Source organism: Melanostigma gelatinosum (genome assembly GCF_949748355.1).
Source record: "Melanostigma gelatinosum genome assembly, chromosome: 18".
Classification (NCBI taxonomy): Eukaryota; Metazoa; Chordata; class Actinopteri; order Perciformes; family Zoarcidae; genus Melanostigma; species Melanostigma gelatinosum.
In genome coordinates, this window is record NC_136651.1 from 17,278,766 (window position 1) to 17,299,197 (window position 20,432).

At 46.1% G+C, this 20,432-nt stretch overlaps 1 protein-coding gene across 2 annotated transcripts in view; it reads right to left on the reverse strand.

Moving 5' to 3' along the window:
* Positions 1-3,298: 3,298 nt before the first annotated feature.
* rxraa (retinoid X receptor, alpha a) overlaps positions 3,299-20,432 on the reverse strand; it is an 83,768-nt gene continuing 66,634 nt past the window's right edge. For both annotated transcript variants that reach the window (XM_079290009.1, XM_079290008.1), the window contains 6 exons: positions 16,979-17,148; positions 11,407-11,536; positions 8,338-8,470; positions 6,344-6,435; positions 4,361-4,466; positions 3,299-3,700 (listed from right to left, as the gene is read on the reverse strand). In XM_079290009.1, coding sequence (XP_079146135.1) covers positions 3,550-3,700; positions 4,361-4,466; positions 6,344-6,435; positions 8,338-8,470; positions 11,407-11,536; positions 16,979-17,148 — 782 coding nt within the window. In that variant the 3' untranslated portion in view covers positions 3,299-3,549. The remainder of the gene's footprint in view (positions 3,701-4,360; positions 4,467-6,343; positions 6,436-8,337; positions 8,471-11,406; positions 11,537-16,978; positions 17,149-20,432) is intronic.

Here is a 20,432-nt window from a genome sequence, read left to right on the forward strand (position 1 = left end):
TTTCTGTGAGGGGGGGGGGGTGCTGAGCTCGCACGTCGTCCACATTATGGCTTAAGAGACCTGCGCTCGGCCAATCACAGTAAAGTAAACACAGGGGGCGGGGCATCGGACCTAAATCTGCTTTCCTTGATTCTAATCGTTCCTCTATAAAAACAAAACACAGCAAATCTAGCCCAGAATAATACTAAAATTGTAAAACGTGTGAGCAGATCCAGATTATTTCTGTTTGAACAGACATAATAGCTCCAGAATATAAATAGTGTAAACTGAGCTCAGACCTGGACGGCTCGTGGTAATCAACACTGAACTTATTGCTTCTCCTCTCAGTTCTGCTGAGCAAAGTGATGACAGCTGACGCAGCGGAGACAAAGTGCCGTCTTCTTGTCGGAGTAAATACTTCAAGTAACGCCGCTCCTCCTCCACCAGAGGGCGCTCGCGCCTCTTAAATGGCCGCCGCGTGCCCTCCAGTCCAGACTGAATGTGAATGTTGTCCTCCTGCTTCCAGCGAGTGAACGGCATCTGACCAGACTCTTTGCTTTATTCTAAGTGAGGACATTGATCACTGGGATCAGCTTTACAGAGGTGGATTAACATCTGTAAAGCTGACCCCCCCCCCCCCCCCCTTACTGGAGGCCCTGCTGTGAAACTGGACCCCGATCACGTGGTCACAGTATCATTGGAGTTTTTGTCAGAGTCAACGGTGCTATGGAGCCCTGACGGTGCCACCGGAGTATTTCCACCTTTTCAGACTTAATTATCATCAATTAATATGTGGATACAATTTTTTAAAAGAGCGACAATAAAATACACTCTGAGGGCGGATCAAAAGCCAGCCGGCCAATAGAAGCGCCTGTTGCTGCTCTGTGGGTCGGACTTCATTTCATCCTTAAATGACGCTTTTATGTGAAAGCGATCGCACGATGGAAACTTTAAATGTTCCAACAGGAGATACATTCTCTGTGATGTAGAATATTCTAAAAAATCATTTTATGATTCCATTTTAAAATGACATCAGCAATCAATGATTAACAGAATAAAAACACATTTTATATTTAGTTTTTGTAATGCATGATTGAAATTCATATCGAATTAACATTTCGTTAAATGTATTAAAAGATGTAAATTGGTTATAATTAAAGACTGAAAAAGTGATGATTGAAGTGGCATTGTCGAGGCTCCATACACCAGACCGTGAACCATTTCACTGCATCACAGGATGAAGACACAGCGCTCAGGTTCGTTCAGGTCCAGTTAGTGTCAAAGCGTGGCGAATGAGCAGAAAATACTTCATCTAATCATATTTTGGGCCTTTTTCAGATATCGTACTTGGCAATAGCTACTCTTTACCACGTCCTTAAACTCAACTTGGCTCCACTGTTCCATGAGACGGTACAGAATGACAAAACAAGCTGTTTACATCCGGCCGAGTAGAAATATCACACCTCACGAACACGAGACCTGTTTGAGCCACGCTAACACGCTAACACGCTAACACGCTCCCGCTCTGGACGTGGAGATATCGAACGTTTCAGTTCCACTTGAATGACACTGGATCGTCCAGAGAAGTGCAGGGAGAGCGACTGTGTGTGCCGCTGAAACTGGTGCGTCCCTGATCGGGGCCAGATTCCACCTCAGAGGTCCATCACAACATCAGCTCTCCGTTTAGGAACCCGACTCCCGTCATGAGGTTAAGTGCCAAGTAAACAAATAAACAAACAAAAAAATCTCTGCTGCGATGACGAGCGCCAGGAGCCCACGGTGGGACGGATTGGAGAACGGAGGTAATCGTGCATCGCTGCTGCTGAAGTCAAAATAACGTCAATACTGTATCCGGTTGTAACTCTCTGTGTAGGTAGATGTCGGTGTTTGGGGGAAAAAAAAAAGCTAATATCCCGCTGCGCGGGGGGGGGGGGGGGGGGGTTCTGAGTGTGGAGGTGTACAGATGGTGTACTGAAATGAGAAGGGGACAGGTGAAGGGTACGAAAAAAAGGGAGCTCGGAGGCCGCCGACGAATAGGAGGATGTTTCTCCCCCCCAACAGATGAGACTGACGCTCGCTTTCTGGCCGACGTCGCAACAAAAGGCCCAAAATGCTGTGACATGGGACGAGGCCAAGTGTCAGAGCGCAGCGTCGTAAAGCTAATGTGCGGCCGTCGGCCTGCATCTTCTCCCGCGTGCAGACAGACTCCCAACTCGGTCGATTGACTAGAAATGTCGTCCTCGCCGATGTCGCACAGTGCTGACGGAGTAAGACGTGGTCTGTATCCGTCGGAATCGGCCAGACACCTGAGGTTATTCTTTTTTTTCTTGCAGTCTCGTTAAACCCCCCCCCCCCCCCCGAGTTTCGACTCCAGCAAGTTCACAACGGCTAGTGCAAGACCTGACGCGTTCGGTCGAGTCCGACCCCCCCACTCGCATGCCGTCCCTCCCCCAAAGTGAGTTCAGTCCTGAAAAAGAGAGAGAGAGGGCTCAGGTCCAAGTCAGGCCTGAGGCTCTCCCAGTCCACGATTGTCCCCGATCACAACGCTGAGTGTCCAAATGTGACATCAACGCCGTGTTTTGTTTTTTTGTCTGTTTCTTTTAAATACCTGCAACTGTGGGTGTTAAAACCCGATCGTCTGCTTTTTGTCATCGCCGTGTAGGAACAGCAAGGATGGAGAGGATGGAGAGGATGGAGAGGATGGAGAGGATGGAGAGGATGGAGAGGATGGAAAGGATGGAGAGGATGGAGAGGATGGAGAGGATGGAGAGGATGGAAATGATGGAGAGGATGGAGAGGATGGAAAGGATGGAGAGGATGGAAAGGATGGAGAGGATGGAAAGGATGGAGAGGATGGAGAGGATGGAGAGGATGGAAAGGATGGAGAGGATGGAAAGGATGGAGAGGATGGAAAGGATGGAGAGGATGGAGAGGATGGAGAGGATGGAAAGGATGGAGAGGATGGAGAGGATGGAGAGGATGGAGAGGATGGAAAGGATGGAGAGGATGGAGAGGATGGAAAGGATGGAGAGGATGGAGAGGATGGAGAGGATGGAAAGGATGGAGAGGATGGAGAGGATGGAGAGGATGGAGAGGATGGAGAGGATGGAAAGGATGGAGAGGATGGAGAGGATGGAGAGGATGGAGAGGATGGAAAGGATGGAGAGGATGGAGAGGATGGAGAGGATGGAAAGGATGGAGAGGATGGAGAGGATGGAGAGGATGGAGAGGATGGAGAGGATGGAGAGGATGGAGAGGATGGAAAGGATGAGAGGATGGCTCAATGCGCTTCTTTTGTCTTCTGTCCGACCTTAGTTGAAGTCCACTGTTGTCACTCGTGTCGCCACGTGATTTTCATATCTATATATGTATATATATTTCTTATTTATATATTTTTACAAGGTATAAAACAGACCCATAGACATGATGAATTCATTGTCTTAAAACACATCCAAAGGGGAGAGGGTAGGGAGGAAGGGGGAGGTTCTACATCCGTCACGTGATCTGTCCCTCGCTGCCCCCGATCCAGGGCTAATGGTAGATGTTGGGGGGGGGGCTCAGCCCTCTCTGCTATAATGTCATTTGATGCGGGGCTTCTAGCATCTCCATGAGGAAGGTGTCGATGGGCGTGTCCCCGATGAGCTTGAAGAAGAACAAGTGCTCCAGACACTTGAGGCCGATGGAGCGCAGCGCTGGTAACCGCAGCAACAGTTTGGCAAACCTGTCACGACACGAGACCAAAGTTAGACCTGGAGTCCATCGTACGTCTGACAAGAGGAGCAAGACGGACTCAGAAAGAACTGATACCACACTTCACACACGGGGCCTTCGATATGACGTAGTGGGCCTTCGGATCAGATTAAAAATAGTCCTGCATGAGGCCCCTTTTCTTTAAACTCTAACTTCCCCTCAGACCTGTTCTGGCATCCAAACAGCTAATTGGCTGCTGGGGAAACAGTTTTTTTACTCTTTTAATCTTTTCTTTTTCTAATCATTTCAATGTGTTGAACCAAAGTAGTGCTGGACAATCAAATATCAAAATATCTCTGAACCAAATACCTCGATATTGTCGGGTTGACTGTTGCTGCTTTCACAAACTATGCAATGAGATCTTTGACAAACAATCATCAGTAATGTTGATCTATTGTCAATAATTATAATTGTAAGCGGTAGCTTGAACAGTCTGGTGAGCTCAGAAAATGACATCACTTTACTGTAATAGAGCCTTATGTAAGTATATGTAATAGAACACTTGTTACCATGTAACTACTCCCATGTTCTCAGGCTACATCTCTCCTCATATACTGCCCCGAGTGAGGAGCAGTGCTGTGTGAAGAGAGAGCCAATGAGGAAGAGCGTGGGGCTATGCACACGTTCATACCTGCCGGGCTGGTCGGGGTACTTCTGTTTGCAGTAGGCCTCTAAAGACGCGTAGACTTTCTCTCTCAGAGCTTCCACCTCCCCTGGATTGGACAGACCTTTAGAGTCTGTGGAGACACAGAGATAAAGTACAAATAATCAACAACGCTGCTGCTACACATGCCTCTTCTCCACATTCTTGCGGTCGCTTTTGTCTCTTGCAGCAGTTTCAAATGGAGGGCCTGACGAACTCACACGTTGAGTTTTAACCCCGCGGGGCTCATTGTGGACGTGTGTCGCCACATTCTGGGCTAGTCCAATTAGGGCGGCGCTAAGTTAAGCTCCGACACAAACGCGTCATTGAGCGACATTTCGGAGGAACAAAGCGCTGCACACTTGATCAACAGTGAATGAACGTTTGTTGTCAGCGGCTGGACTCCATCACACAGTGTGGGAAAGGCAGGACTGAGGGCCTTTTTTTAGCCCCCACCCACTGCTTTCTCCGTCAGACCAGTCCTGTGAACCCCTAATTAACAGGGAATCAGGCCGAGATGTGAACCGGGGCCGGTGGGCCTGGATGTGGCCTGAACGAAACGAGGAACACAGAGGATCAGTGTGCGCCTGGGCTCACAGTGGCCCCAGAGGGACGGAGGGAGGCTCCCACATCATTTAAAAAAAACCCTGGGTCACATTCATGGCTTGGTTTGGCTTACTTTGGTTGCCATGTGGAGGAGGTTTAAATACAGAGCAGCACACTGATAGCAGGCGGGACACGCGCCGTGGCAAGACATGGGCCTCAATGACATATAACGCGCTGTCATAAGCTTTCTTTCACAGTAGGATGTTGCATTATTGTTATACTGCCAGGAGAATCATGCGATCGGTCGCCTGAGTCCGTGTGTGTCTATGAGTGAGGACGAGTTCACCTCTGTGTCTGTCCACGGCTGATCTCGCCTTCCGCTGCAGCAAACTGCACGATGTTTTGGGTGGCCAGTAATGGCTGTGTGCTCAAAGACCTCTGGCGGCTGCTGTGACTCGCACTTTCTCTGAACACCTTTTATTGTCTGTTTTATGCTACTGACCGCCTGCTTTTCTCCTCACTCACCACTCTGGTAGGGGCCGCTAGTGATTTGACAGCTGAGTGCATCTCCAACAGTCCGGGGATAACATTGTGCGGTGTGTTCGGCTAAGAGATAACAGTTGACGGAAATTCCAGCACACTCACTGTTGCGTAACTCTACTCTGCGGCTCAAATTGTAATGTTTTGAACTGTGTGTTTGGCTAACCGCTAACCGCTAACGAAACTACTAGTCCACGCACTGCTGAGTACCTCTCGGACGCTTTTATTGGATTAAACGGTGTGACATCTAACCCCGAAATGATTTCTTTCTGCAGCATAATCCCCGTCTCCCTCTGTGTGCTCAGTTCATTCAAAACATATGGACGACACTACTGCTCTGCCCTGCTATTGAAGCTATGAAGCTCCACCTCAAGAGATGCATTCATCCACATCTGAGTGAAAATATGAATGTTTGTAGAATACTGATGGGCAGTGGAGAGATTGGATTGTACTGCAGCGGCTGGTTGAGATGGTTCTCTGGATGTTGTAATACATTTCTTTGCGCTGTGAAAAGTGGTCGCTGTTTGAATCGATTGTAACTGAATTCCGAATTCTTTTTACAGCCATCTGTCCAGTTAAAAATAGATTTTAGGTGGAGTATTACTTAGCTTCAAGTCCTGAATGACTCATTCTATTTTAGGAATATAAACATCAGTTGAATGTTGTTTTACTTGGTTGTAGCTCGAAGCAACACTGTGTCGCTCTGAGAGAACAGTCCCACATTGGAAATATGTCAACAGTGCTGTAGATTCTTAACATGTAGCTTGGTCATTCAGGTCATTTACTCTCAACTCAAAGAAGAGCCGGTCATCTTCACAACACCTGATCTACAGCTTCCTTCAGCTGCCACGGCACACAGGCGAGCTCACATACAGCGATAGTTACCTGGGTTGAAAAGGACGATAGCTCGAAGGCACCCCAGTTCCGTCTTATCCATCTGCATGTCCCTCATCTTTGACACCAGTTCTGTGAGCACTCTGCACAAAAGAGACAAAGAAAAGAAAAGAAAGTCAGCGATGTGGTTAATTGAAAATCAGATAACATCAGATAACAGAGTGCCGGAGAAGTTAAGATCACAGGAAACCATTTGAGTCTGATTGCTCTGAATTATCCAGATCCAGACTGGGGCGTTAAAAATAGGTTTTAATGACCATCTATCCAGCTGAAATCTATTTTAAAAAACAAAAACAAATACACTCAAGCATATACACGCTCAGCCCACGTTGGAACAGTTAGATGAGTGGAAAAGTTTCCAACCCTGCAAAGCCATTATAGTTAGTGCATGGTTTTCATCAAAGGAAAGCCACAGAGTAAACACACGCTGCAGTCCAACGCCAAACACTCCGGTCGTCTGCCCGTGACATCACCGGCGGGAGTGTCGGTGCGCCGAGTCGCTCGAACTCCTCACCCCTCTTTGACTCGGTCACACCCTCTCCTCGCCCTCTCTTTTTTTTTTCTCCTCCCTCACTCTATTTCTGCCCCCCCCCCCCCCCTGGATAGTAAAGTCAATTGTGGCTCTTAGCTCATTCTAATTCAATTTGTTCCAAGGAGGAACAACGGGGTTAGAGAAAATAGAAGGAAAAGGAAAAAAGAAAAGACTCAAGTGTTTAAGTTAATCAGTGTCTTCATTTGTATGGCGAAGAGAGAGAGAGAGAGAGAGAGAGAGAGAGAGAGAGAGAGAGAGAGAGAGTAGATAAAGAAACACTATCAGCGCCCTGCATCTTAATGCTCGCCACGGTTAATGCCGGAGATGGAACATGTCCTGTGGCTGTGAGCCGATGATTGGGCACGAGGCTCGGAGATCCGAGGGGCCGAGACACAAGAGGGGAGGAGCAGACAGACTGCTGTTAACATGGGTCTGATGGCAGCACCATTTACACTAAAACTGCAATTTTCATTTTCTAAATAAATCATCAAATTATAAAACAAAAAACATCATACTTTGCTTGTATCTTTTATAACTTTCCAAATGACACATTCTGGGTTCAGCTGAAGGTGCGATGCTGCTGAGCAGACCCCTGTGTGAGACGTCAGCGTGTCAGACAGCTGGAATGTCGGTAACAGTCACCGGGGTTGAAGTTTGTGCGCACGGCCGACTTCACCGCGAGAAGCTTGTGCATGGATTTTCTGAGCAGTTTGGTGTTTCTGTGAGATCCCTGATGCGTACAGGTGTACATATTTAATACACTGGAATCGATCAATAGTTCCTTCGTGACTTCCAGTCTAGGTGTTGATATTTCAAATGTCTTGTGCTGTAAACCACCTTCTAATAAAAGTTGTATCTAATCTTCATCAGCAGTTAATACATGATTTATTAAGACTTTATAGATCAGTAACAAGGTATTAATAATGGTCGGGGTACTTGGAAAGACAAAGCAAATCATGCTGCGGGAGTACATACAGAAGTGTTTCACAACCTGGCAAGCATTATGGCATTAATAATGGAGTATTACTGATTAAATCATTAATGCATGATTTATTAACATGAACAAAACATTACCCGTGTCTTAAGTATGGCTACAATGTTGCCACTTTCTAATAAGGCTTACTTACTGATTGCTAAAGCTGTTATAAGTAATCTATTTGCATGAGCAAAACCTTTAGTTACAATTTATGAACCATGCCTATGATCTTATCGCTTTCTGATGAGTCCTACCAAGGGGTGTATATCTTAACAGTTAATAGATCAGTAATAAGCCATTAATGTTATAACCCAAAGATATCTTCCCAAATCTGGTAACATTGTTGTCCTTATTAAGGGCTTATTACTGACCTGTAAAACATTTATAAATCAGTTATTAACCACGAATAAAGCCATTAGTTACAATTTATAAACCACTTATTAAAAATATGTGTTTTGATATGATTGAAATAACAACCTGTCAAAGATGGCTCCCACTCCGGCACTGTGGGCGCTGTTGCGGTGGACGTGCAGCCCGGTCGCCAGCAGGATGCCGTCCTTAATCGATATCGAGCGGTGCGAAAACGATGCAATGAGGAGTTCGTTCCAACCTGCGGCAGAGACGGGTAGAAGGATGGAGGGGGAAAAGTATGAGCAAAAGAAAAAGAAGAGTAAAACAAAACTGAACGGGCAAATCCTGGTACAAAAGTTCACACAGCATTCAGGCAAAATTAAACTGACAACAAAGGGGGGGGGGGGGGATTCCAATGAATCAATTAAGCTGCGCGGTAAGAGCTTTCTCAGGCATCAGGTTATTACGAAGACGTTTGAATCATGCTTTCTGGGGAGACAAGCGTGTCAAAGGGATGAACTGCGCCTGCAACCGCGATAAAGACGGCGGGCTTGACGTGCCAAAGCAGGGCCTTGACACACGGGGGGGTGCAGAGAAGACACAAGGACGCCGCCTTTTGAGCGACGGGGCTCCTTTAACTGTTCTGCCTGCCAACACTCGCCTCTCCTCCCCGGAGTTGAGTTGGGTATGAGAGAGACGAGCCCGCGATGCTTCTATCTGTGATACAGCAGAACTAAAGCGGTTATTTATAGAAAACCTGAGAGCCAAGCGCTCCGGAATAATCTCTCTCTCTCTCTCTCTCTCTCTCTCTCTCATTGTATGTGCTGAAAATGAGGAGTGATGGGAGGATTTTTTTCTCAGGGTGTGTAATAGCAATTTCCCCCCCCCCCCTCCCCTCAAGGTGGATTTAGAATATAATGGTGTAATGTGGAGCGACAAGCAGACAACAAGGGCAATGTGTTGAAAGAAAACCCAGAAGACCTTTTCGTGCACGTGATGTTAGAGAATGGAAGAGAAGTGCCGGATGATTCCCTCTGTGATCCTCAGCGGTGAGCTTTGCCTCAGATACACACAGCGAGCTGCTCTGACCTTGGTGGGTCTGACTCTCGTCTCAGTCACATGACCGAGAGGGCGATTCCCCGCTGTGGCCAAATGAAGTCTATTCAAGTTCTGTTTCACGTTTCTACCGGGTTACAGATAGAGAGCCAGGTCTAGCATCTAGTTATTCAGTGCCTGTTCTTCTGTCAGCGGCTACAACATGTTTTTCTCATCAGTCGTATATCTACCGTTTCATAGCATCATAAAAATGACTCATCATTTTTTATTTAGCTGGCACCCAACAGCAACATATCCGACGGTTCGCGTTGGCCATTTGCAGTTTACTACATTCCTGCTTACATCTCTGCGTGTATAGAGTCTCGATTTGCTTTTCCTTTTTGTATCTTTTGAATGAAATAGGCCTACATATTTAATGAGCATTGATGAAAGGAGCCCAAGATTTTCATTGCCAACGACTGTTTCGTTGCAACAGATGTTGCACATGATAACTTGAAAATAGTCCCAAAACCCACACATGTAGTTGTGACGGGGCTGTGACGGGGCTGTGACGGGCTGTGACGGGGCTGGGACGGGCTGTGACGGGGCTGTGACGAGGCTGTGACGAGGCTGTGACGGGGCTGTGACGGGGCTGCGACGGGGCTGTAAGGGGCTGTGACGGGGCTGGGACGGGCTGTGACGGGGATGTGACGAGGCTGTGACGAGGCTGTGACGGGGCTGTGACGGGGCTGCGACGGGGCTGTAAGGGGCTGTGACGGGGCTGTGACGGGGCTGTGACGGGGCTGCGACGAGGCTGCGACGGGGCTGCGACGGGGCTGCGACGGGGCTGCGACGGGGCTGCGACGAGGCTGTGACGGGCTGTGACGGGGCTGTGACGGGGCTGCGACGAGGCTGCGACGGGGCTGCGACGGGGCTGCGACGGGGCTGTGACGGGGCTGCGACGAGGCTGTGACGGGCTGCGACGAGGCTGTGACGGGCTGCGACGGGGCTGCGACGGGGCTGTAAGGGGCGCAAGCTCGTCCTACTTCTCTGAATTTTTGTAACCGGTTGACTGCCAAATAGTTCACTGCTAAAAGCCCCATAAACATGTCAAATGATTTTAAAAAGAAGGCAATTATTATGATTCTGATTATTTTTATGCTTTAGAGCCAGGAGGTCTTAAAAATCTACATTTGAGTATATTTTCTACCAGCCAAATCAAATTGTTCACAGGATATTCAACCTTCATTTCTTAATAATGCATTTAATACTCGACTCTCTTTTTTTACGGGGCTCGTATAAAGGCAATAAAACAGTCCATGAATATGAGATGCGAGTTCACAGTTAATCCCTCCTCGGCATTGAGGAGGTTGGATTTAGCCGTTTTGCCGTTTACTCTCGTTATCGTCCCGCTACTTCACAGTACATTTTGTCTGGACGCCCTCTGGCGTTTCGGGGTATAATGCGACAAACAGAGAAATGAGCACAATCACCTTTGTGCGATCTCCTGCATAGGCTCGCGTTACAGTGTCGCGTGCGAGTATAAACAAAGCTTGCTTGTTGAGTTGACTTTTGAAGAGACGATGTTCCTTTGATCTCACCGACATGGCGGTCGGCCACACAGTGCGCCGTTAACTCTCGAGACGGTTAACGACGCTCAAGTTACTTAGTGGCGAACGGATTCATCAGTTCATCGTTCACAAAAAAACACGAGCATGTTAAATAGATGCGCTGCTCCGATTGCATGAAAAAAAATCTTCTTGGTAATCAGATTTTATGCATATGTTCTTTATATTGTGACAGCTTTCAGGATTGCAATATATTGCATCATACATCCTGTATCGTGATACGTATCGTATCAGCAAGATTCTTGCCGATACGCAGCCCCGAGTTTAAACTGTTGTTTTATCTTTGTTTAAAGACAAGGTGATGAAATCTTACAGTTAAGAAAACAGTAATATATACTCCTGTATTCTTTTTTCACCACTGTGCTTGATGGATATTTCCTTTACGTTCAAATAATAAATGGCTCGATTCAAGTAGTCATGGAGCGTTTGCCAGAGTTTGCACACTCGACTGAAGGGGTCATTGTGGGATAAAGCGGCCGGCTTTTGTACGACCCGGTTTGAGCCCTTTTCCTTTTCTTTTCTTTTGACGGACCTGCTCGTAGAAGGATGACCTGGTCGTCCAGCGGCAGCTCAGAGAAGTGGGGGATCCTCTTGGCCCACTCCACCAGGGTGAAGAGCTGTTTGTCAGCCGCCTGACAGATATTTGTCACCGGGTCGTTGGGCTGCAGGGAAACAGACGAACGGACACAAATCTCAGTGTTAGAAATGAAAAGGTGTGACATATTTGTTTTCTTGTCTCTATGTGGCTGGTGTCGGCAATAGCCACCTATCAACACACACACACACACACACACACACACACTGGTGAGAGAGAGAAAATAACAACTTTCACCAAGCAGGATCTTTCTTTGGGGACCTTTTTAGTTGACGCACAAATCAGCGTTTTCAGGCGGGCGATGGGAGCTCAAGAGGCCCCTCCTGACACTCCACTGACACTTCACAACATAACAAGCGCTAAGGAGCTCCAGTGGGACTTTATTATCAGGCCTTTAGGAGAACTCAGCCAATAATAGTGTGTAATGAGTGTTCATATTTACTCACAGTAAAACACACATGAAACAGATGTCCACTATCATTATGCATCAGTAGCTAAGGTAATAACCTGGTATAGTGCAGTTATTAATACGTTTTCAAAAGATCCGTCTTTTAAGGTAAAAAATAAATGATCAAAACAAGCAGTTCTCGGTAGTGGACCAGTCCGGCTAATGGAGGTCACAGTACATTGTGCCTAAAATAGGACCGCTGACTATTTCCCCTGTGAAATAGAAAGGTGAGCCAAGGAGAGAGCTTCAATCCCTCTTTGATTTCGCTGCATTAGATATATTAAGCCAGGACGAGAGATGGGCATAAAAGCTGGAAGAAAGGCCAAAGACGATTATATTAATGTGTGTTATGTAAGACATGGTGCGTACGCTTTCAAAAAGAGAGAGAGAAAAAGCCTCTCTTCTCTTTAGGTGCTGAGTAAGCGTTATATCAAGGGTGACTGTGGCACATTTACTTCTGCTGTGAAAGCAAACTCAATTGCAGAACAATTGACCTCTTTACGCACACATCTACGTTTGACGAAAAGCTCCCAAAAGCTGGAGACAGGATTGCAGAACATACACTTCGGTCTAGAAGCGGAGTTAGCTCGTGTTTATTTGAGTTTTTGTTTGTCCTAAATAAAGTGTCAACTTTAAAGAGAGAGTCTACAAAATACTGGCGTCATCCTGAATGTGCAAACTGTAAGACAGAAGGCTCAGCATTCCCAGGACTAAATCAGTTCAGGATCTCTGTGTCCGTAATGTTGAGCTAAGCTGCTGCACATGAGGAGCGCTCCTGTTGACATCATCACTTCTGTGTTCTATTGAAACGCCAGACCAGAGAACAAGGACGGCTTCTCCTTAACCGTCACAACACATCAGGTTGGGAGACCAGCAGGGACTTTATGAGCAGTGGCTGAATACTAATGCAACACACATAGTAACTGAGATGTAAATTCATCTGGGTTGAGGTACAAAATCTGTCAATCTCTGACGAGTAATCTCCCATCATCCCAGCAGCTCAAACCCATGATGTGCATGTGTGTGAACAAAGACTTTGTGCACACGCGTTTGTGCATAATTTTTTTAAATCAAGTAAACATTCTTAAATTCAAAGTATCCCCGTGTGAACTCGACAAAGTCGGCAACTTCTCCCGTAAACTTCCTTCTGCCCAAATCCCACAGATCGATGGTAAAAAGCTGGGAGGATCTCCGGCATCAACGGCAGCTCTCCGGAGGAGATGAGTTCAAGATGAAGGAGAAGCCGTCCCTCCGCTCGCGCAGGCCAAAGACCATCCCTCCCTCTCCTCCACGCTGTGGAGCTCACGCTGACTGCAGAGCAGTCGCAGATATGAGAAAAAAAACCCAGACACAAAGCCGACACTGTTTTTGGAAAATGAAAGTCGTTTATTTTTTTTTGGTTTTGTTTCTTCAGGAGGGGGGGACAAAGAAAACAGGCATCTTATGAATATTTCAGCGTCTGATCTCCGTGGGAGACGTGGACGTAGATGTGGAAACGAGGCTTCGGCGTCCGGCCAACCCCTCCTAAGACCACAAGTCCCAGGGTTCTCGTTAAACAAGGCGGGCCTCATGAATGTTGAATGGCTATCTTAGCCGTGTTTACGCTGACCTGGTTTCTTTTGCTCCTGTCTTGAGTGAGATGACAGAGGGGGAGAGGAGCTTACACTTTCCTGCAACAATCCTTCCGGCATCGCATTACTGTACTGGTCAAGTCACAGAGCGGCATTTAAGGGTGTTATGGGGGGGCTGCCGCAAAGGAGGCGCACCGCCATGGCCTGGGAGGGAATAACATGGGCCTCTGTGTTTTCAGTACGAAAGTCCACATGGGGATATCTCACAGCACGACATCTTCTACCACTGTGAAGATCACAGCTGTAAAATAGGGCGCGTGGACAAAAGATGACACTAGAGGCAGAAAACAGGAGAAGACATATTTTGTATTTTAGTCCCTTCAGCAGATCTCTAAATGCCTGCCACCAAACAAACTAATAAAAAGGAAGTGTCTTCATTCCCAGCAAATCAAAAGGGGTTTATGGCCACTCATGCTTCCCCCGCCATGGCCGATCATCCCCACAACTTAGAGAAATGCCAGGCTTGCATACCGTCCGATGAAATTTTCATCACTCGAGGAGAGGCAGACGAGAAGATTTGCCTTTTCAATTTTTCATTGTTCAGCTTGAACCAGACTATGCTGGCATGACAACAGAGCCAAACTCGGGCGCTCGTGCGGATCAGTGGGAAAATGAATTACTCAAGTGGCCCACATTTTTAGAATTGAAATAAAAATTAAGAAAAAAAACCTCCACTGTCCTCATATGTTGGAGCGTGGACCAATCATCGGCTGATTACGATCCAGATAACAGCAGCGCTTCCTGCCGTGAGCTCAGGAACAGAAAGGAAACTAAACGTTTAATTAAAAGAAGGTGATGCACAGATGGCGGAGTGTAAACGACGGAGGTAAAGAAACAGCCCTGCGGGATCGGTGAGCGATCGCGTCTCTTTTCCTCCCACTCTTATGAGAACTCCTCTCCCCCGTCGCCTGTTTAACTCCTGTTCTAGGTCACCGTGAGATAAACTGCATTCGGGTTGGCCAGGCCGCGGCCATTAGACAGTGGCTGGTGGCCTATTCATGGTGTACACTCATGGCCCGGGCCCTGTGATTAATTACAGCACGGGGCAGTGCCTCTCAGCACTGTGTGGTCAGCACAGCCTGAACGCTGACACTCTGCCAACATGGGCTCCAGTGTGGTTCAGCTCAAAGTGGTGTTTTCTTGCAAACTCATCGTCTATCTTCCCAGTTTTTTTTTTTTTTTTTTTCATTTGGAATGCCGAATCCCCCTGTCCTTGTACCATATGACGCGTGACAACGCCAGCAACTTCTTTCCACCTAGCAGTGGTGTCAAAGACATATTCAGCAACTTTGGCAAATGATGCGTTAATACGTAATTACGTTTGGGAGGTGTTTATATGACCGACATCAATATTGCAATATAATATATCATATGACATTCAGTGCATGTTCATTTCATATTATGTGTAAAACACACAAATAATGTTACAAATTAGGTTTCCACTGTAATTATAACCTGCACAGAGTCAGGAATTTGGCCATTTTTCACAGGTTGATATCGTGATGTGATTCCGGTTTGCTTCCACGTATTAATATAAGATTCTCAGCCCTGTACATCCGTATATTAGCGCCGTTTTCATCTCTTCGGTAGTTCTTTGGAAAAGCTCCTCTTCCTGGTGTCAGGCAGGCAGCTGGCACCGAGGGGACCCCGCCGTGGCTGAAGCCAAAAAAAACACTCAGTGCATTGGAGTGTCTGAGCTGCCAGCTCCTTCTCCCCTTCCCTAATGTCAAGGCTCATCTCCTACATTTCTATCTCCCCCTCCCCAAAATAGCTCCCATTTACTCACATAACAGCCCTCACATTTCTACCTTCACTTCATAGGACATTTCCATCCCCTGAAGCGGATGAATCCCAGAAGAAGCCCTCCCTCTCTCTCTCTCTCCTCCTCCTCAAGTCTCTGTTCCCATCCCTCCCTCCCTCCCTCCCTCCCTCCCTCCTTTGTTAGACCGCTGCGCAGCTCCTCTGTTTCTCATGTTGCAGCAGAATTCCTGAGGAAGCTGAGGCTTTGTGGGATGCTTTCAGGAACAGTCTGCCTGTTGCATTATTCATCACTGTTAGTCTCCTCTGTTTAAAAGACAGCCCACAGTGCCCAGCCGGTACTGAGGGGGGGGGGGGACGACTCACACAGCTGAGCGAAGGAGATAATGCGAGGTGAACAGGCAAAGCAGTGCTCCAGACTACAAGCAGTCACCTCCAAAGGGACTAAAAGAGGGAGGACGAACAGTAATCACACCCATCTTTACCGGCAGGCAGCATCTTTACCGACTGACAGCCTGGAACTCGGCATGTCCCCAATTCCAATCTGCATGGCAACTCCAATCACATGAGGAGAACTATGTTGGCACTACAAAATAACAAAAGTAAATATGTGCTGGAGTGTCAGCACGCACACCAGGCGGCAACCTTTCGGTTCTGAAGAGTGAAGCCAATGCTCAAGTGTCTCAAACGTGCATTCTCTCTAATGGCCATCAGGGGGCGACTCCTCTGGTTGCAAAAAGAGAAAATGACTCTACTTCTCACTTGTTTTATTACCTCAGTAAACAGTGTAAACATGAGTTTCTGATCTCAATCACGAGTTTTCAGGTCTTGGTTGTCAGGATGGTTACATTTAGAGATAAATAGACAATAAAGAAGGGTATGCTTGAGGGCGGGGCTACCTTGTGATTGACAGGTCGCCACCACTGCATCGTCTGGGTCTGGGTCTGGGTGTTTTGTTTTTTAACCCTTTCACAGTGTTTTCAGTTCATGAAAGTTAATTGTGACATTGTGGTCGCTTGCTTCTGGTTGCAAAAAAAAACAAAACAAAAACAAGATGGCGACGGACAAAATGTCAAACTCAAGGCTTCCAAATCATAGTCCACAAAATAATGGGTGAGGTCACGGCTGACTACATCCACCTCTTACATACAGTCCATGATGCAGACACATTTTAAAGTGTGCTGTGCCTCGACTCCGCAATTCAATGCAAAAATTAGATATACTGTGGGAGCTACATGCAGCTGGAAAGATACAACTAAATGTGGACAATGGAGGCACAGCTCCAAGAAGATTTTGGAAAGCAGAAAATAAAGTATAAGCCATGAGCCATAAATCTGAAAAAATATTCAGCTTTCTCCTCTGTGAGTTTACTGACGGTAGAGTTGGAACCAGTTACAGTTTGAAGTCTTGTATCATTACGTATTAGTACTTAATCATGCATTCAGTTTTCTTCATACGAACTGCAACAAACACAGAATCTGTCCACATTAAGTCAATAACACATATGAGAGGCTTTAACACAGGAAAACTGTTCGATTTCCGACATCTACAAGAGAGAACAAGTAGGGTGTGTGCTGCATGTCCACTGGTTCCAATGCAACGTGATGACTTGTTGCAGAATGACACGGCGTGTGATTGTTTGAAATAAGAACGCGTGAAAACGCCAACTCACCGAATTGGATGGCACACCAAGGTTGGTCTCAATGTAGGTCTCGTTTTTGGGTTCCACCGCCTGCTCGGCCTCCAGAATCTTCTCCACGGGCATGTCCTCGTTGGCGCAGCTGCTGGACTCCACCTCGTTCTCGCTTCTCTCCTTGGCTCGCTGGCGCTCCTCCTGAACGGCTGCATGTAACAAAACTGGTTCCGGTCACTACTGCTGTTTTTGGTGTTGGTTTTTATTTACACTCCCTAGTCACTTGCTGACCGATAAATAAATAAATAAATATATATATATATATAAAAATATATATTTAAATAAATATATATATATCTAAATATATATTTATATAAATATATATATATATATTTATATAAATATATATATATATATTTATATAAATATATATATATATATTTATATAAATATATATATATATATTTATATAATGCCGATAAATTGCAGTTGTTTTTTTCGCATCGGAAAAAAAACAATTGAATGATAACAAATGATTGCTGACCTTAAATAAACATGTATTTAACAGTTATTGTCTGGAGTGCACTTATTTATAGTAAAAACAAATAGCATCAACCTCATTAATTCACAATAAAAACAGGTAGGCCAATCAAAAAAACAACAACTTATTAATGATAAAAGTTTTCATACACTTCACAACTGCATTCATAGAGCAGATCATTTGTTTTGGCTCAGGAAAATACGACATCAAACAAATAAATAGACATCTGCTCTTACGATAACATTAATTGTCCCTGTTAATCTTCCACGAATGTCAACATGTGTTCAAGAGCATGTGCATGTTGAGAGAAAGATTCAGGATTGCAAGCTTACAGGGTTGTGAAAATGACTCGATATTGTACAAGTCAACAAGTTTCAAAGTATTAAAACTGCATTAATCAATGTTTTTTTTATGTTTACAACAAATCGAATGACTATTAATGATGTGAAAGTGGTCACTTGTAATGACTCAGAGAATTAATACCCCACTCTGTTGTTTTACAGCACACTTACTGTTGTTTCATTGTCAGACCCGTTTCAACTGTGTGAAACACCAAATGGCAGACAAAGTTGGCGAACGAGCTGATTTTCAAATGAATACATTTGAAAATGTAGCTGCTAAAGAGCTACAAGTTTTTCCCAAGAGTTGGTGGAGACCAAAACGAGAGCTACAAGTAGAGTGAATATTGGATTGTCACACATCGGGTGTGTTTTGAAAGGTTTGTCTAGTGGCCAGACAGATTAATGCAGCTTTAATTCTTTCTCAAAACCTTTAATGCAAGTGAATTCAAACTGATTCAGTGTGGATTCTGAGCCACTGCGACGGATCGCAAAAACCAGATTGCAGCCAATCATTTCGTCTATCATTTGTTAAAATAAGTTTCCACAATGAAGTGTTCTAGTTGCTGGTGCAACAGTGAGCGCTGTTTGAGGTACTGAACATGACTCATTCTCACGAGGTGGACCACACGGGGAACCGCACTGGTAGATCAGTTTTCTTCTACCCTGAAGAAAAAATACACTTGCGATCAAGTGAGTTGATAAGGCAGCGCAGTTGTTTCAGCAGATGGAACAGATGAATCTTGCCTTTCGATCAGATACTTGAATTCCTGCCCGTTTTTGAGAAACCAAACTGCCCAGTGTCTGGAAAAGTGAACACTTGCACACTACAATGTGTGTGCGCATGCTTGAGTTGTGTTCCCTCGCCTGCATGCGTGAGAGCCCGCTACAGTCGTTGTGTACGCCAGTGAGTAGTGCATGACCCAGTATGTATTATGCCTGTGAACATATCCAAGAGTTCAATCATCAATAATTGCTTCGACAGTACGGATGCAACATATTTTTGAACTCAGACCGACATTATGCACGACGCGGTAGCGTGGAAGTGTTCAAGGACTTCCCACAGCTTCCTCACCAAAGAGACGTGTTTTTACGTAGCGCTCAATGACAAAGAAGACAGCTCCTTTTATACGCTAATCATTTATACACACATACATAATGCATCGCCTGTCACTCCTCTATGCAATGCGTGGACGCCAGAACGGCTTAAAAATAATTCTTAGAAAAAGCCTGAACAGAAATCAATGAGGACTTTGTCTAGTAGATTTTGTTTTTTCGTGTGTAAAAACAAAAACAAAAAATGGTCGAAGCAAAAGCGTGTCGGCTCTGTCGTCTGATTGGCTTGGCGAAGGAGACACAGGAAGTGGTTTGTGTGCTGAGCAGACACCGAGACTCACTGCGGCGGAGGCAAGAGAAACCGCACCTCCGGCCTCAAGGGGGGATTGAAAAGCTGCGTATGTGTGTGTGTGTGTGTGTGTGTGTGTGTGTTTTGTCTTTTCAAAAGGCTATAATTTACTGAATTCAAGACAACACAGAAAAAAAGTTTATCCTCCACACATAAGAAGAAAATAAAGTGTGGGTACACGATGCGCTGAATGATAAAGGGCTTTTGGAAATTCAATGTCGGCATGCGAGCTTACATACACACCTGGAGAACACACACACACACGTTGGGTTTGCAGAATGATCTGTCTTCTTACGTTTCCCTTACTCTGGTTTCTCTTTTGAGTCCTGAATCAGAGAGGCCGTGGTCTTGTTGGGGGGTGAAAGGGAAGCAGGGGTAGTTAGAGGAGGAGTGGGGAAAGGGGCCCCATTTTAGAGGAACTGCTGTCTGGCGGTGGAGGTCAGCCCAAGGGTAGAATACTTGTGTTGGAGTCAGCGAGAGGTGAGGAGCGCTGAAATCATGTTAGCTTTATTCCCCCCCCCCCCCCCACACACTCCCTCCTCCCGCCCTCTCCTCCTCCTCTCCTGACAGGGAGAGCATAAATTCATTTAATCCTGTTTTTCTGTGGATTCGCTTAGCCTTTTGGGCTACTGCTGTTCTCTAACCACAGCCCTCGGGGTGCAGTGTGTGTGTGTGGGTGTGTGTGTGTGTGTGTGTGTGGGGGGGGGGGGGGGGGGGCTTTGGCACAGAGAGTGAGGCGAGAGGCGGTAAATGATAATATCCTTAAAAAGGAGTAAAATGGCCTAACAATGATATAAATAAAAGCAAGGAGGGAGGGGAGGCCAAGGAAAGGTCAAGACAAAGTGGCCTTGGATCCAAAAAGCGCCCCCCCCCCCCAAAAAAAATTATTCTTGTTCACCCATATTATTCACTCGTGCACCTGCGCGTACACACCTGATACACACCTCTTCAGCCCCCCCCCCCCCCCCCCCCCGGCTCGCTCAGCACAATCTATACACTCTATATCTGTATCCGGTAACCGCGTGGCGACCGTAATGGCGAGAGGCGCTGACTGATTTGCTCAATGTGTGAAATGGTGCTTAACAGCACTGCTGAGAGCGTTCATATTTGTAACACCCTCGTGGAGTGTTAAAACTCACACTTCACTACCAGTGAACCCCCCTTCCCCCCCCCCAAACCACCCAATCTTTCCTCAAGGTGCTTCTTTTA